The 13243-nt window shown below is 35.1% G+C and overlaps 1 protein-coding gene across 1 annotated transcript; it reads left to right on the top strand.

The window, feature by feature from the left end:
• Nucleotides 1-10514: 10514 nt before the first annotated feature.
• Nucleotides 10515-13005, top strand: LOC113862253. The gene is made up of 5 exons (XM_027495348.1): nt 10515-10862; nt 10952-11131; nt 11353-11818; nt 12036-12125; nt 12209-13005. Exons 1-5 carry the CDS (start codon nt 10515-10517, stop codon nt 13003-13005), a joined length of 1881 nt encoding a protein of 626 aa, XP_027351149.1.
• The last annotated feature ends 238 nt before the right edge of the window (nt 13006-13243 follow it).

Below are 13243 nucleotides of genomic sequence, written 5' to 3'. Positions count from 1 at the left end.
TAGTCCTTGTCCTCTTGGATGTTGAAAGTGGTGAAGTCCAGTTGGCCAGCTGATTTATGCACAGTTGGGATGTTTAGAACTCTCTGGATGTTGGAGGGGGTGAAGTTGACCAGTTTCCCCCTCACCATGCTGTGTTTGGGAGGGAGAATGTCACCTTTAACCCTCATGGTATTGGCAAAGAACTCTTGAGTGATTTCCTTCCACCCATTACCAGCACAGGTCGTGAAAAGGTCCCATCCTCTCCTCTGAATCTCCTCTTCAAATTGGGGATAGGTGCCTTCTTGAATTTCAAAATTGCAGTCCTGCACTAATTTCCTTCTCAGAATATTTGCTTTGAAGTACTCTTCATGCTCCAATGACCGAAACCTGGGGTCATGGTTAGGTGGGGGTGTAGAGGAAGATGCACCAGGTGTTTTGGCTCTCTTGGACGTTGGAGTGTTCTTCCTTGGTGTGTTGGCCATGGTTGTTGTGGAAAGAAAGGAGAAAATCTGAGTGGAATATACATTGATATGATACAGCAGATGTATATGGCAAACAAAGTGAAATTCAGATTAAAAGGGAGCAAAGTAGATCATAAAGTATGTTGTAATGAAGTAATAGGCATGACAACATGAAGGTGTGGAAATAGACACAACAGTTATGTAGCAGCAAGATGAATTTGATGCAGGGAATACCATAATTAGTGTAATAAAGACATGATTCCAAATTCAGTGTAACATACCAGTATGTATATCACTGTAGCTTTAAGAGAAACTCATTTAAATGACAGACAATGCAGTTCAAAGTCTAATATGCAAACGTGAATGTAATTGTGTGTGTGCAGTGAAACAGTTGGGTTATGCAGCTAACATGAATAAGGAAACATGTGTGAACTTGGACAAAGTAATTAGCTATTTTCCATTAAAGTAATGTATACACAAACAAAATGAAAGTGATTAATTTAGAATAGCAAAGATCAGCAGAGGTGTGTGTGTACAGCAGGGTGTATCAGAGATTAAGTAAGCTAAACAGGGTGCAGTCAGGGCCAGAGGTGCAGCAACACAATAGCACAACAATGCAGAGAATGTGAGGGTGTGGCAGAAATGCATGTACTAAGTACGGATAAGGATAATGCAGAGTGAATGAAATTCAGCCCATGCCTGCATACTAATTGTTGCAGCTAATGGCAGTGCATTGCAATGAAGTAGTGAATATTATGCAGGTGAAAAATTAAATCAATCCTTATTGCATCAAACATGCAAGATATTCACCACTAGAAAAGGAAGTAGGTATCCTATAATGCAGTAATGGCACAGAACACAAATTAACCAAAATACAACTCTCAATCCTTTTTGATCAGACAAATGCATTGCAAATAATAAAATTGACACTACAATTGCTATGTATGAAATGTTCAAGCACAGGTAGTGCAGTTCTCAAATTCTAGTCTACAACAGTGAAATAGGAATGACAATTCTTGATGCTAGGAAAAATTTCTCCAGGAAAAGTCTCTTCAAGTTATCCTAACTAGTAATAGATCCTGGAGGAAGATAGTAGAGCCAATCCTTTGCTGCATCCATCAAAGAGAATGAGAAGGCCTTTAATTTGACATGTTCCTCAGGCATACCTTGTGGCCTCATGGTTGAAAAAACAATGTGGAACTCCTTGAGGTGTTTGTGCAGATCCTTACCTGCAAGGCCATGAAATCTTAGCAACAAGTGTATTAGTCCAGTCTTTAGTACAAAAGGAGCATCAATGTCAGGATACTGTATGCATAAAGTTTGATATGTTACATCCGGTGTAGCCAGTTCCTTTAATGTTCTTTCATTGTCAGCCATTTGTTCAAATTCAAATTATAAAGAATGAGGTGATGAATAGATAGATGAAGGAGACGAAGGTTCCTCAAAATGTTCAAAATTACGTCTATGCAATCTAATGCTACTATGAAATGTCCTATCAATCTCTGGGTCAAGTGGATACAAGTCTCAAGGATTCGATCTGGTCATGCACTAGAAACTAACTATGAGGAATGAAAAGAAGTGAGATAACACTAAACAACAAAAATATAAAGAAGTTGCAAACTATGGCTAGAAAAACGTAACACACACTTACAAATTCTGCAAAATTATGCAGCAAAAACAGGGCAAAAAGCAAAAAAATTAAAAACAGAACACTAAAACAGAGTAACTAACAAGTTCAATGCAAAATTAACACCGAAGTACCCAGCAATGGTGCTAATTTGATGAACAATAATTTTTCTCGTTTGCAAAAAGATTTGTCGTCAACCTTCATCAAAATATGCAGAAAAATTTATGTAGTCTAGGATGCAAGCCTAGGTTGTCTCCAATAACTTTGGTTTGTAACATACATCGAACATGTTGTAAACATTCACTATAAAAGCAACTAAAACAAGGAGTTTTGTGTAATTCCATTTTTAATGTAAAGGCAAGTGATGAAATTAATGAGTTCAACCAATGAAATGTGTAATCCTTAGTTTGTTCATGTAATTCTATCCTTATCCCTCTCAAGATTCAATATTTTTCCTCTTCCTCTGAATTAGGGTAACTCAAAAAGCAAGAATTAACCTTAACGTCCTATACAAATTAAGCAATTTACATGGGCTCTAACTCTTTTCCCCAAGATTACACAACCTTAGACATTGACTTAGGATTAAGCAAACTAAGTTAAGAATTTCATTAAAATGAACTAGAGTTAATTAAGCAATGTCCCCCTCATTCAACCATTAATTCAATTCAAAGAGTTGGAAAATGTAAATTCATGAAGGAAAGGGAATTATATTGACATTCATATTCAAGAATTCAAGAATCCATGAACTCACTAAGGATTACAAGAAAGTTTAGCCCTCCATAAGGATGAGTCTTACAAATTCAAGATGAAAACAAAGGGAAATCAATATTATTAATGTAAGAATTAAAGGAAAATGAAGAGAAATTGTAAATCAAACCCTAAAAATGGCCTTGATTGTCACCCAAGGATCCTAAGCTCTGCAAAATGCTCCCAAAGTGGCAAAAGAATCTAAAGTTATGTCAAAAGCTCCATACCGTAATTTCTCAAATCCTATTTATAGTGCAAAATTTTTTGCCCAAAATAACTACTATGATTTTATAGTGATAACGCGCAGTGCTCCATAGTAGTTACTATCGCTCCATAATGGTTATGCGCAAGTCCTGTGATTTGGGCCTCGCTGGAGCTATCACTTTGGTATCATAGTGATAACGCGCAGTGTTCCATAGTAGTTACTCTCGCCTCATAGTAGCCACACGTAAGTCATGTACTTTTGGCCTTTCTGGAGTTGTCACTTTGGTATCAAAGTGATAACTTTGGCTGTTCCAGAGTGTCTACTATGGTTCCAAAGTAAGCACGCGCATCATTTCTTCAAAATGGGTCTCTGTAATTATTACTATGAGTTCATAGTGATCACTTTAGTATGCCCTTCTGGATTTAGCTTGCTGTAGTGTTCACTATGGAGTCCAAAGTGATCACTTTTATATCAAACTTTCTCAAATGCTGAAAATCCATGGAAAAAGTCTAGATATTCCTGCATAATTATTCAAATGATTAAAATTGCAAACTATATCTATGTAAATCAATATAAATTAATCAAAAATTAAGAAACCTATGATATTTGACCAAAATGATGTTTTTATGTTATTTACACTTCCTAAGTTTACTTTTTCTATTAAGAAACATCAAAATGACAAGCAAAAATCCAATAAAATGTGGATTCATCTGACACTGTATCTAGACCAGGGAGATTAGGGACCCAATTATCCACCCAAAACTTGGCAGAAAGACCATTCCCCAAATTTCAACTAAGTCCATTATTAAAATAGGGCCAAACAGATAAGAGAGCCTTCCAAAGATAGGAAGCTTGAGAAATATTACAGAGCATAGGATCTTTCTCAATCTAAAATTTGTATTTACTGTGAAAAACTTGACTCCACAGGGAATTAGGAGAGGTAATTAACCTCCATCAAAGTTTCATTAGGTAAGCATTATTCAGAGTTCTAAGATCCCTAAATCCAAGTCCCCCATCTATTTTGGGCCTACAGATTTTTTCCCAGCTGATTAAATGACATTTGTTAGTCCCAACGGAGCCCTAAATAAAGTGCTTACAAATAGAGTTTAACTCCTTACAGACAGAATTGGGGATGCTAGAAATTTACATCACATAGGGGGGGAACACTCATAAGACTAGCTGGGCCAAAATGACCCTCCCAGCAAGAGAAAGAGATTTCATGTTTCAGAGATTAAGTTTTTTCCTAATCTTATCGATAAGGAAGGAGTAGTGGCCTCTGTTAGGTTTGCTATGAGTAATAGGGAAGCCCAGAAGGAGTGATACCTAAAGTCTCATTGATACCCAGGATGAGATCAGGGGAAGTGTTTTTAGAAAAAATTAGGGAGGATTTGTTAGGGTTAACTTTTAATCCAGAGGCTGCACAGAAATCTACAAGAGTGTTATTGATAGTATGAGCTTGAGGAATATTGGCTTCAGCTACCAAAATAATATCATCAGCAAAAAAAAGATAAGAAATAACAGGCCCCTGATGGTTCAAGGTATTCCTAGAAACATGCTCAGTAATTAAGTGAGCCAGTTTCTCAATGCAGAGAACAAAAAGGTAGGGAGACAAAGGGTCTCCTTGTCGAATACCCCTTGAGGGATAGAAAGATTTAGTAGTACCATTATTCCAATTAAGAGAGAAAGAAGGGGATGAAATACAGTGATAAATCAAGGAAACTAAGTTAGGCTGAAGACCAATTTCAGTGAGGGTATTAGTGATGAATTTCCATCTTAGTTTATCATAACTTTTCTCAAGGTCTAATTTAATAATCATATAGCCTTTTTTCCTTTCAACCTGTTAAAAGAGTTAACTAATTCTTGCAGGATAAGGGAGTTATTAACCCCTTGCCTGCCAGGGATAAAACTAGACTAATTAGGAGAGATAATGTGGTTCAGAAACCCCTTAATTTTATTTGCAATAAGCTTAGTCACAATCTTATAGCTAACATTAGTGAGCGAAATAGGTCTGAAGTTATGAATATGCTCAGGGTTGTTAGTTTTAGGAATGAGGGTGATCCCAGTGTGATTGATAAAAGCAATCTTAGATGGATTATTGAAAATATCCTAGACAAAAAAAATAAAAATGGGTTAGGTGCTGCCACTGGTTTTTGAAAAAGATGGCATGGATGCCATCTGGACCAGGAAACTTGAGATAAGCTATACTAAAAAGTGCAGTTTTAACCTCCTTAAGAGAGATGGTAGAAAGGAGGAGAATCCTATCCTCCTCTCTCAGAGGGGGAAAGGATACTTGACAGGACAATGTACTATCTTCAGGATTTGGGTCATGGTAGATATCCCTAAAATAACTAAGAGCCATGGACTTAAGCTTATTAGGATCATAAATCCAATTCCCCTGGCCAACTTTTAGGGCTTCAATCAAATTTTATGCCTACGTTGAACAGTTGTCCTATGAAAAAACTTGGTGTTCCTATCACCTAAACAGACCCAGTTGCTTCTACAATGGTGCAACCAATATACTTCCTCTTGATCTAGGATAGTCTGATATTCTTTCCAGAGAGTATTTAGAAGATTAAAGAGAAAGGGATTATGGCCATAAGCTAACTTATTGTGAATACCTTCAATTCTACTAAAAATACATTTTTTCTTATGAAAAAATATTACCAAAGATTTTCCTATTCCAGCTAGAGATATTATCCTTAAACTTATTAATGTTTTCATTCCAAGAGCTAGCATGTCTCCAAGAATTCCTAACCTGGGTGTTAAACTCGGTGGGTTAGCCAGGGGGCCAAAAATTTAAAAGGTTTTTTATTAACTGGTAAGGGGTCCCTACTCCTAATCTTAAGCTAGAGGCCCAAATGGTCTGACTTAGGAATAGGAATGTGAACCATAGAGCTATATGGGAAAGCTAGGTTCCAAGCCTCATTAGCCACAACTCTATCAATCCTTTCTTTTAGAGAACCTCTTCTCCAAGTATAAGGGTTACCCTTATAACCAAGGTCAACTAACTCATACTTATTAAGGCAATCAACAAAATTTCTTAAGTATAAGGGTTTAATAGATTTACCCCCTACCTTTTCAGAATCAAAGAGGATAGAGTTAAAGTCCCCAGCTACCAACCAAGGGCTATGAACAGAAGAACTAAAATCAATAAGGTCTTTCCAACACTCAGATCTTTGGCTAATATGGGGGCTGACATAAATGGAAGAAAGGATCCAATCCTCCTTTCCAATGTTCTGAACTAAAAGGTGAATCACATATTTTGAGGTGGATAATACTGAAATTTTAACTCTCTAAGTATTCCAAAAACACCAAATCCCCCAAGAGTATCCCACAACGTCTACTTTCATGGAGCCATCCAAATTAATTCTACCAATAATCCTATCAGCCTTGATAGAACTAACTCTGGGTTCAAATAAAGCCCCAAAGTCTAGGTTATATAGGGTTACTAGGTCATTAATTGACCTAGGAAAGGTTTTACAAGCAACTCCTCTACAGTTCCAGAACAGACAATTCATAATACCTAAGACAATTCTAATGGGGTACATCTTGAGGATGTGGACTACTAAGATGGATGGGCTCTGATGTAGAAGAAACATCATAAACAACAGGAACTTGAGATTCTGTAATGTAGTTATACTCAACCTCCATCTGAGGATCTATAGTCAGGGGTGTATCCCCAGGATCGTCTTCCTTAGTATTATAGTGAAGCTGTTTAGCCCTATAGTTTACCTAAAAGGTCTTGGATAGACCTTCCATTGGGATTACTATGGATAATGTCATTTTGGATGTATCTCATCAATTGAAAGGTATCATCCTGATAAGAAACCTGAGCTAATTTAATAGGAGAGTTAGGTTCTCCAATTTGAGAGAGGGCAGCCTTATCCTCCACAGGTTTATCAGGTCTGACTCTAGGTTTAGGTTTCTGGGTTTTCCTAGTGGTTGTACTCGGCCTAAGGTCCCCACCAGGATCCTTAAGAGATTGAGATTTGTCATAGACATGCAGATCTCCTTTCCCAATTTATCCTGCTCATGTTGCTTCAACTCATTCCTATTTTCCCGATTCTGATTTTGTTCCTGCTCATAGCTAGAGGCACCCAATATGTCATATCTTGATCCTGATTGATGAACATGGCTCTTGTCAACAGCTTTAGGAGTTCCTAAAGATCTATTTTGAGGGAATTTTTTCCTTAAAGGTTTTTTCACTAGCATCCAAGGTTCAAAAGGCCCCTGATTTTCATGGGGCATCTCATTTATGGGAATTGGGGTATTATCCTGTTTCAAAGAAGGGGAAGAAATTCGTTCATTACCAGCCACATTCATGGGGGTATTCAGGGAATCTTTGGGATCATTAAGGCCAAGGTTTCCTCCAGGAGTTTCAGGGTACACATCCACATGATGCCCATAGCGCCCACAGTTAAAACAAATCTAGTGTAACCCCTCGTACTCTACCCGAAACTCCTGACCAATAACTTTAAAGGAAGGTATAAGTTTCCTCCTAAGATCTAATTCCACACAAATTCTAGTGAACCTTCCTCTTAACACAAGAGAGGTATGGGGTCCACTTTAAGCATTGACCCCAAATAGCTACCTACTTGCCAAAGGAATTTTTCGTTATACAGCTTTAGAGGTAAGTCTGGTATCCGAACCCAGACAACAATTTTCCTAAGGGATTGATCCTTTGGTCTGAACAGGGACCTCCATCTTTGGACAAGGAGATAGTAGTTAATACAATTTAATACCCTTAATAAAATATTAAAATAAATGCATTAGAATGACTTAAAAATAAAAAATAAATTTAAATTGAATTAAAAAATGTGATTGATTATTAGAAGATGTGAATTTTTAGAGGAAAATTAAATAAAAGAGAGAAAGACACCTCTCGTTATATATAGATTATAGATTTAATATAGCATTAAAATTAGATATATATTTATTAATATTTTCTTCATTCTTTATATTTTATTGTTTAATTTTTTTACATAGATTACAAAAATTTTAATTAATGTAGTATATTATCATATTTTGAATAAATTATTACCATTTATATTTTCAATAATTTTATTTATTTTTCATTGAAAGTTTAAGAGTGATTGAGAGTTAACAGGGAAAAAAATATATAAAGTGTTAAATAAATTAAAACTAACTAATCATCAACAAAATATAGGTAAAACAATCAAATAAAATTTAAAAATTTAAAACAACAAAAAATTTAGAATAAAAGGACTATGTGGAGAAGAAGATGAAAGAAAATTTGTCACCTTGTGTTTACGTAGAAGAAAAAGTTCATGTATAACATTAAAGGAGAGAAAGGATACGTGGATCAATTAAAGTTTTGAATTTCAAATTATAGATATAGATACGATGGTTGAGAAAAGAAGATGTGAGGAAAATTTAGATTGAAATTTAAAAAAGAAAATGAACTGAACATGTGACAGAAAAAATTTGAATTTAAATTTTAAATTATAGATATAAATTTAATGATTTTTAATAAGATTATTATTTTGTGTTGGTCAAATAAAAAGTATTTAAAAATTTAATACTCTTAATAAAATATTGAAATAAATGCATCAAAATAACTACAAATATTTATTTATTGTTAAGAGTGGTTGGGAGTTAGAAGTGTAAAAAAAATGAGGTGATTAAATAAATTTAAAGTAATTGATAGTAATCAAAATATAGACGAAAAAATTTAAATAAAATTTTAAAATCTAAAATAACAAAACATTTAAAAATTAAAATAATAAAAATATAAAAAAAAGAATATATATTTAATGTTTATTATGTATTTATAAATTTGAGAGAGTATATTTTTTAAATTAATAATTGTAAGTTTTTTAATATTTTTAAAAATTAGAAAATATTAATATTTTTTTATTATTAATTTAATTATATATTAATATAAATTTAATGACGAGAATGTTCCACGTATCAAATTTTCTGAATTACAAAGTTTGAGTATACCAACATTGCAGTCTCCGGTCACGAAAAACATGATTTGCATAAACATTGTCTGTAGACACAAAAGGGAAACGCGCATGCCTCGTCACCATTTCAGAGCAGAGACGCTACTTTGAAAGGATTCGGTGGCAATTATCAAACTATCAACAACTAATCAATAAATACCAAAAAATCATTAGAATTGGCTATAACCTGCGCAAATAGTCCTAGACCGTGTAGATTCATGGTTGACTGATGAAATAGTATTTTTTTATAAATGAATTTTAAAATAAGAGACTTCTTTACAAATTTAAAAAATATTTTTTAAATTGATTTTTTAATATTTTAAATTTAAAAATATTTATTTTTTAAATAAATTACTAATCTTACTGTCAATTAATATAAAATTTCTAATAATAATAATTAATTTTACAAGTAATAAATAATTCACAAGACACAAAAATTATCTTAAAATAAAATTATTTATAAATAAAATATTGAGTGAGTAGTGCTCTTCTAAGGAGGACTACATACCAAATGGTGCGGGATATTTTGTTGTTATAATGCGTCATTTTTTGTGTAAGTTTTGATGTTATGAAATAAATTTTTACTTTTCTGGTTAATATGACAATATTACATAATATATATGTTATTTTACTAATGTAAAATAATTATTATAATTTAAATTAAATATAATAGTATTTTATTGTTAAAATGGATGGTCACCAACTAAATTTAGAGATAATAAATAATTGGATTACTAATTTCACTTGATTAAAAACAACAATAATAATTTAAGATGGCAGCAAAATGTGACACCCGAAATGTTTACATGCTTTAGTGTGTGGCGTTTCTTGTTTTAACTTTTCATGTCATTTTGTTGTTAAAATTAATTTTTAAAATATCGGTTCAATCAGCCTAGATTCGAAGTCATTTATGAATTTGGGCCCTCTCCGTGATAAAAAGCCATCCATTATTGATACTTTCCACGTAAATTTTCTCTCCTTTTTTATCATTGCACCTCGTCAGCGAAATGCAAATCAAGGAAGAGAGAAAAGGCTCTTGAAAATGAAAAATGAACGTTATACATTCGGTGCATATAACAAGCGAAAAGTAAAAATCTATACCAAGAAAAGCAAAAAGAGGCAATCAAATAACATTTTTAATTTTTATATCACATGATCTATAATGTATTACTTTTAATCTATGTCTCTGTTCCTCTACTCCAAATCTCAAATTTAACTAATCAATCAATTTTTTTTTATAAAAAACAAAAGGGCAAAAATAATTATAAAATGAATTTGATTAATCTTTGGCAGTCCGAAAGGTTCGAGGTGATCATTTTTCGTGCAAGAACACGGTAAGACAAGGAAAAATGAACGCATTGGTCGGAGGAGACGGACGTTGTCGTTTTGTGCGGAGTCCAACATAGCACCGATCCCTGAAGTTGCATTGCTCGAAAACTCAACAAAACCCACTCAGCCACTCTCCAACGTGTCTTTTCTCTCTCTACCTCCTTTCACTCTGCACTGGGAAATTAACAAGGAGCAAGAAGATGTACGAACCGAACAGGAAAACGCCTCGCTCACCTCCACCTTCAACATCACGAGTTCAACTTCATCCAAGTACCCCCGAAATTCCCATTCGCTGTTCTCCAAACCTTGCAAAACGAATGCAAGGAGACACATGTTACGTGTGTCACCAACAAGGACATTGGTCTTGGTATTGTCCTTTAAAATCCCTCAGCCCCAAAAAGCCCCTCCTCTCATCCCCACCCAAACACGAGTCCCAAGTTTCCCCTATCATGATACTGTGTCGTTGTGGCCATGGATTTTGCGAGATCAAACCCTCACACAGCGACAGGAACTGGGGCAGGAAGTACTACGCATGCCCCATCAAAAGGGTATATATGCATATCCTTCTAAGACGTTCAAGTTTCTTCTTTTTCAGATTCTCAATTTATTTTTTATGTATTTTTGTTTGTTTGATTAGGGGGCAAAGTGTAAAGATTTTGTGAAGTGGTGCGATGATCGCGTTGATGATAGTGATTTGCAGCCTCCAGTGTTTAAGTATCCTGAGTGTGAATGTGGAGCTGGAGTGTGTAGAAGGGTTAAGGGTAGAGAGAACACTGATCATGCGTTTAAGTACTTTTTTGTTTGCCCTGTTAAACGGGTATGGCGTATTTATATGAATATGACCTTTATTTTCTATTTAATATGGTTTTATGCTTTTTGAGTTATTGGTTTTTGTTGCAATAAGGGATCATTTTGGTGCCTCTAAACTACCTGATACCTGCTGAATGTTGTCATCATTGATGAGAATATAGCGTCATTTTTTATTATCTTCGATTTTATGGATTATGGCTCATGATGGATGTAATTATTGTTGAACAGGATCATGGATCTTGTGGTTACTGTGTGTCGGAGGATGAATTGCTTAATAGAGAAAGCATTGTTCCTACGAGGCAAGGAAGGCAAAGGTCACTTCTGGATTTTTTTGAGGGACACCAAAATGATAATACTGACAGTGACATGGTTACTGACTTGGGGGAGGGAGATGGTTTACTAGTACAGGCCAAAAGGATGAGAGTCATGGACAGTTATGAGAATCCCTTATCGATTGCCGTATCCGAGATTCCAGAGGAAGAAGATGCAGGCGCAGCAGTAAGGGCAGCCACTTCAGAACATGTTGGTTTTCCCGAATTTGAGGTTGCCGATGATGATATAGAATTTACAAACTCAGTATCATGGGAGAGCATTGAGGCAGAAGCTCTTGTATTATATCGTATGTCAACATCTTCAAGGATCCAACGACAACAGAGATTGTTTCAGAGGCGCAACTTTGTTGATACTTCATTTTGTACTGGTTTTCTATTTATGTTTCTTCCTTTCATGTTTCCTTTATTTTGCTGCTTTCACTTTCAGTTACAATCAATTATATGTAATACCTTCATCTCAGTTACAATCAATTTAAGTAGAATCTAAGAAATTTGATTAAGTTATATGTAATACCTTTCCACTTGTAATACTTTATCTGACCGAGAAGCCACATGTGAAATTCCTTGATCTTATTGCAGGTTCTTGTCCAATGGGTTGGCTAGGACGCCTTCTTTTCTTCTATCCAACACACAGCTTGAAATTCCCCACACCTGGGCCATTTTTCTGCTGTCAGTATGATTTAATTGGTTTTATGTGTTTGTGTCTACTTTGATTTAGAATCATTCACATTATTTTGTCTCCCTCGTTACAGGTGTTTTCCCATCCTTTGATCCAATAGTTGTTCCTAAACAGACCATTATTCCTGATGGTCCTTATGAACACAACCAGCTTGCTATTAGCAATGTTAGTCAACATACCCAACTTTCAACCGGTTGCCATACTGAGGTTTCTCGTGATGTAGTTAGTCCCGATAAATCACAGGGTGAAAGAAAGTCAATTATGTCAAAGGCACAACGGCATAGAGAAGTGGTCTTGTTTACACAGCAACGCCTTCTCATTGATCTGGAGACCTTGGATCCTCGCGAGCATGAGTCCATGAGAGAGGCAGCAGAAACAACATTTGAATTATTAAATAGTTTAGGAGTTTATTATAAACAATTTTCTGATCATGTCATGGACTATATCAATTTTGCATCATCAATTGCAGAAATAGACAAGTCCATGGAAAATTCCCTTACTATAGAGGAGCACAATAAACTCTTTGAGGAGGAGAAAATGAGATATTCTCATATCCAAGACAACTATGCCAAGACTGAGGCTATGCTCGATGCATCGAATCACCACAAACAATTGCTTTGTGAACAGGTCTCTAATCTCAAGGCCATGCTCCATGAAAAGCAAAACCAATTGAAATCTCGTGAGTTGGAGACCTTGAAGATAGAGAATGATCTTGGTGATCTGAAAAGAATTATGTTGGCGGCTGACATAACATTGAAGGAAAGAGCTGAGCAATCAGAAATAGCAAGGAAACGAAGCGAAGAGAGAGGAGCAAAGCAAATTGCAGCAAAGGCATCACTGGAGAAGGCCAAACTTGAATTGGAAAATTAATTAGTCACTACTCAATATTGGTGAAGCTTATGTAGTAGAGTTTTTAAGAATAATGTATATTTAACTTGTTCTCTAACTTTTCCCCTGTGCTGTGCAGGATCAGTCTCATGTTTGTATCCTGTGTTATATTATTAGGCGTCTGCTACTGCACTTCTTATCAAGCTTAAGTTTTTACACATTGAGGTGACTTAAACTTTTCCCCTTGAATTTTTGTTGAGTTTGTTCCCCCCATCTTTTT

This window comes from Abrus precatorius, unplaced genomic scaffold (assembly GCF_003935025.1).
Source record: "Abrus precatorius isolate BTA unplaced genomic scaffold, Abrus_2018 Scaffold3, whole genome shotgun sequence".
Classification (NCBI taxonomy): Eukaryota; Viridiplantae; Streptophyta; class Magnoliopsida; order Fabales; family Fabaceae; genus Abrus; species Abrus precatorius.
This window is presented reverse-complemented; position numbering and strand designations above follow the sequence as displayed.

Coding starts and splice junctions, on each gene's coding strand:
- LOC113862253 (XM_027495348.1), top strand. CDS start 10,515: ATGTACGAACCGAACAGGAAAACGCCTCGCTCACCTCCACCTTCAACA. Junction 10,863..10,951: donor ACGCATGCCCCATCAAAAGG/GTATATATGCAT, acceptor TTGTTTGATTAG/GGGGCAAAGTGTAAAGATTT. Junction 12,126..12,208: donor ACCTGGGCCATTTTTCTGCT/GTCAGTATGATT, acceptor CCCTCGTTACAG/GTGTTTTCCCATCCTTTGAT.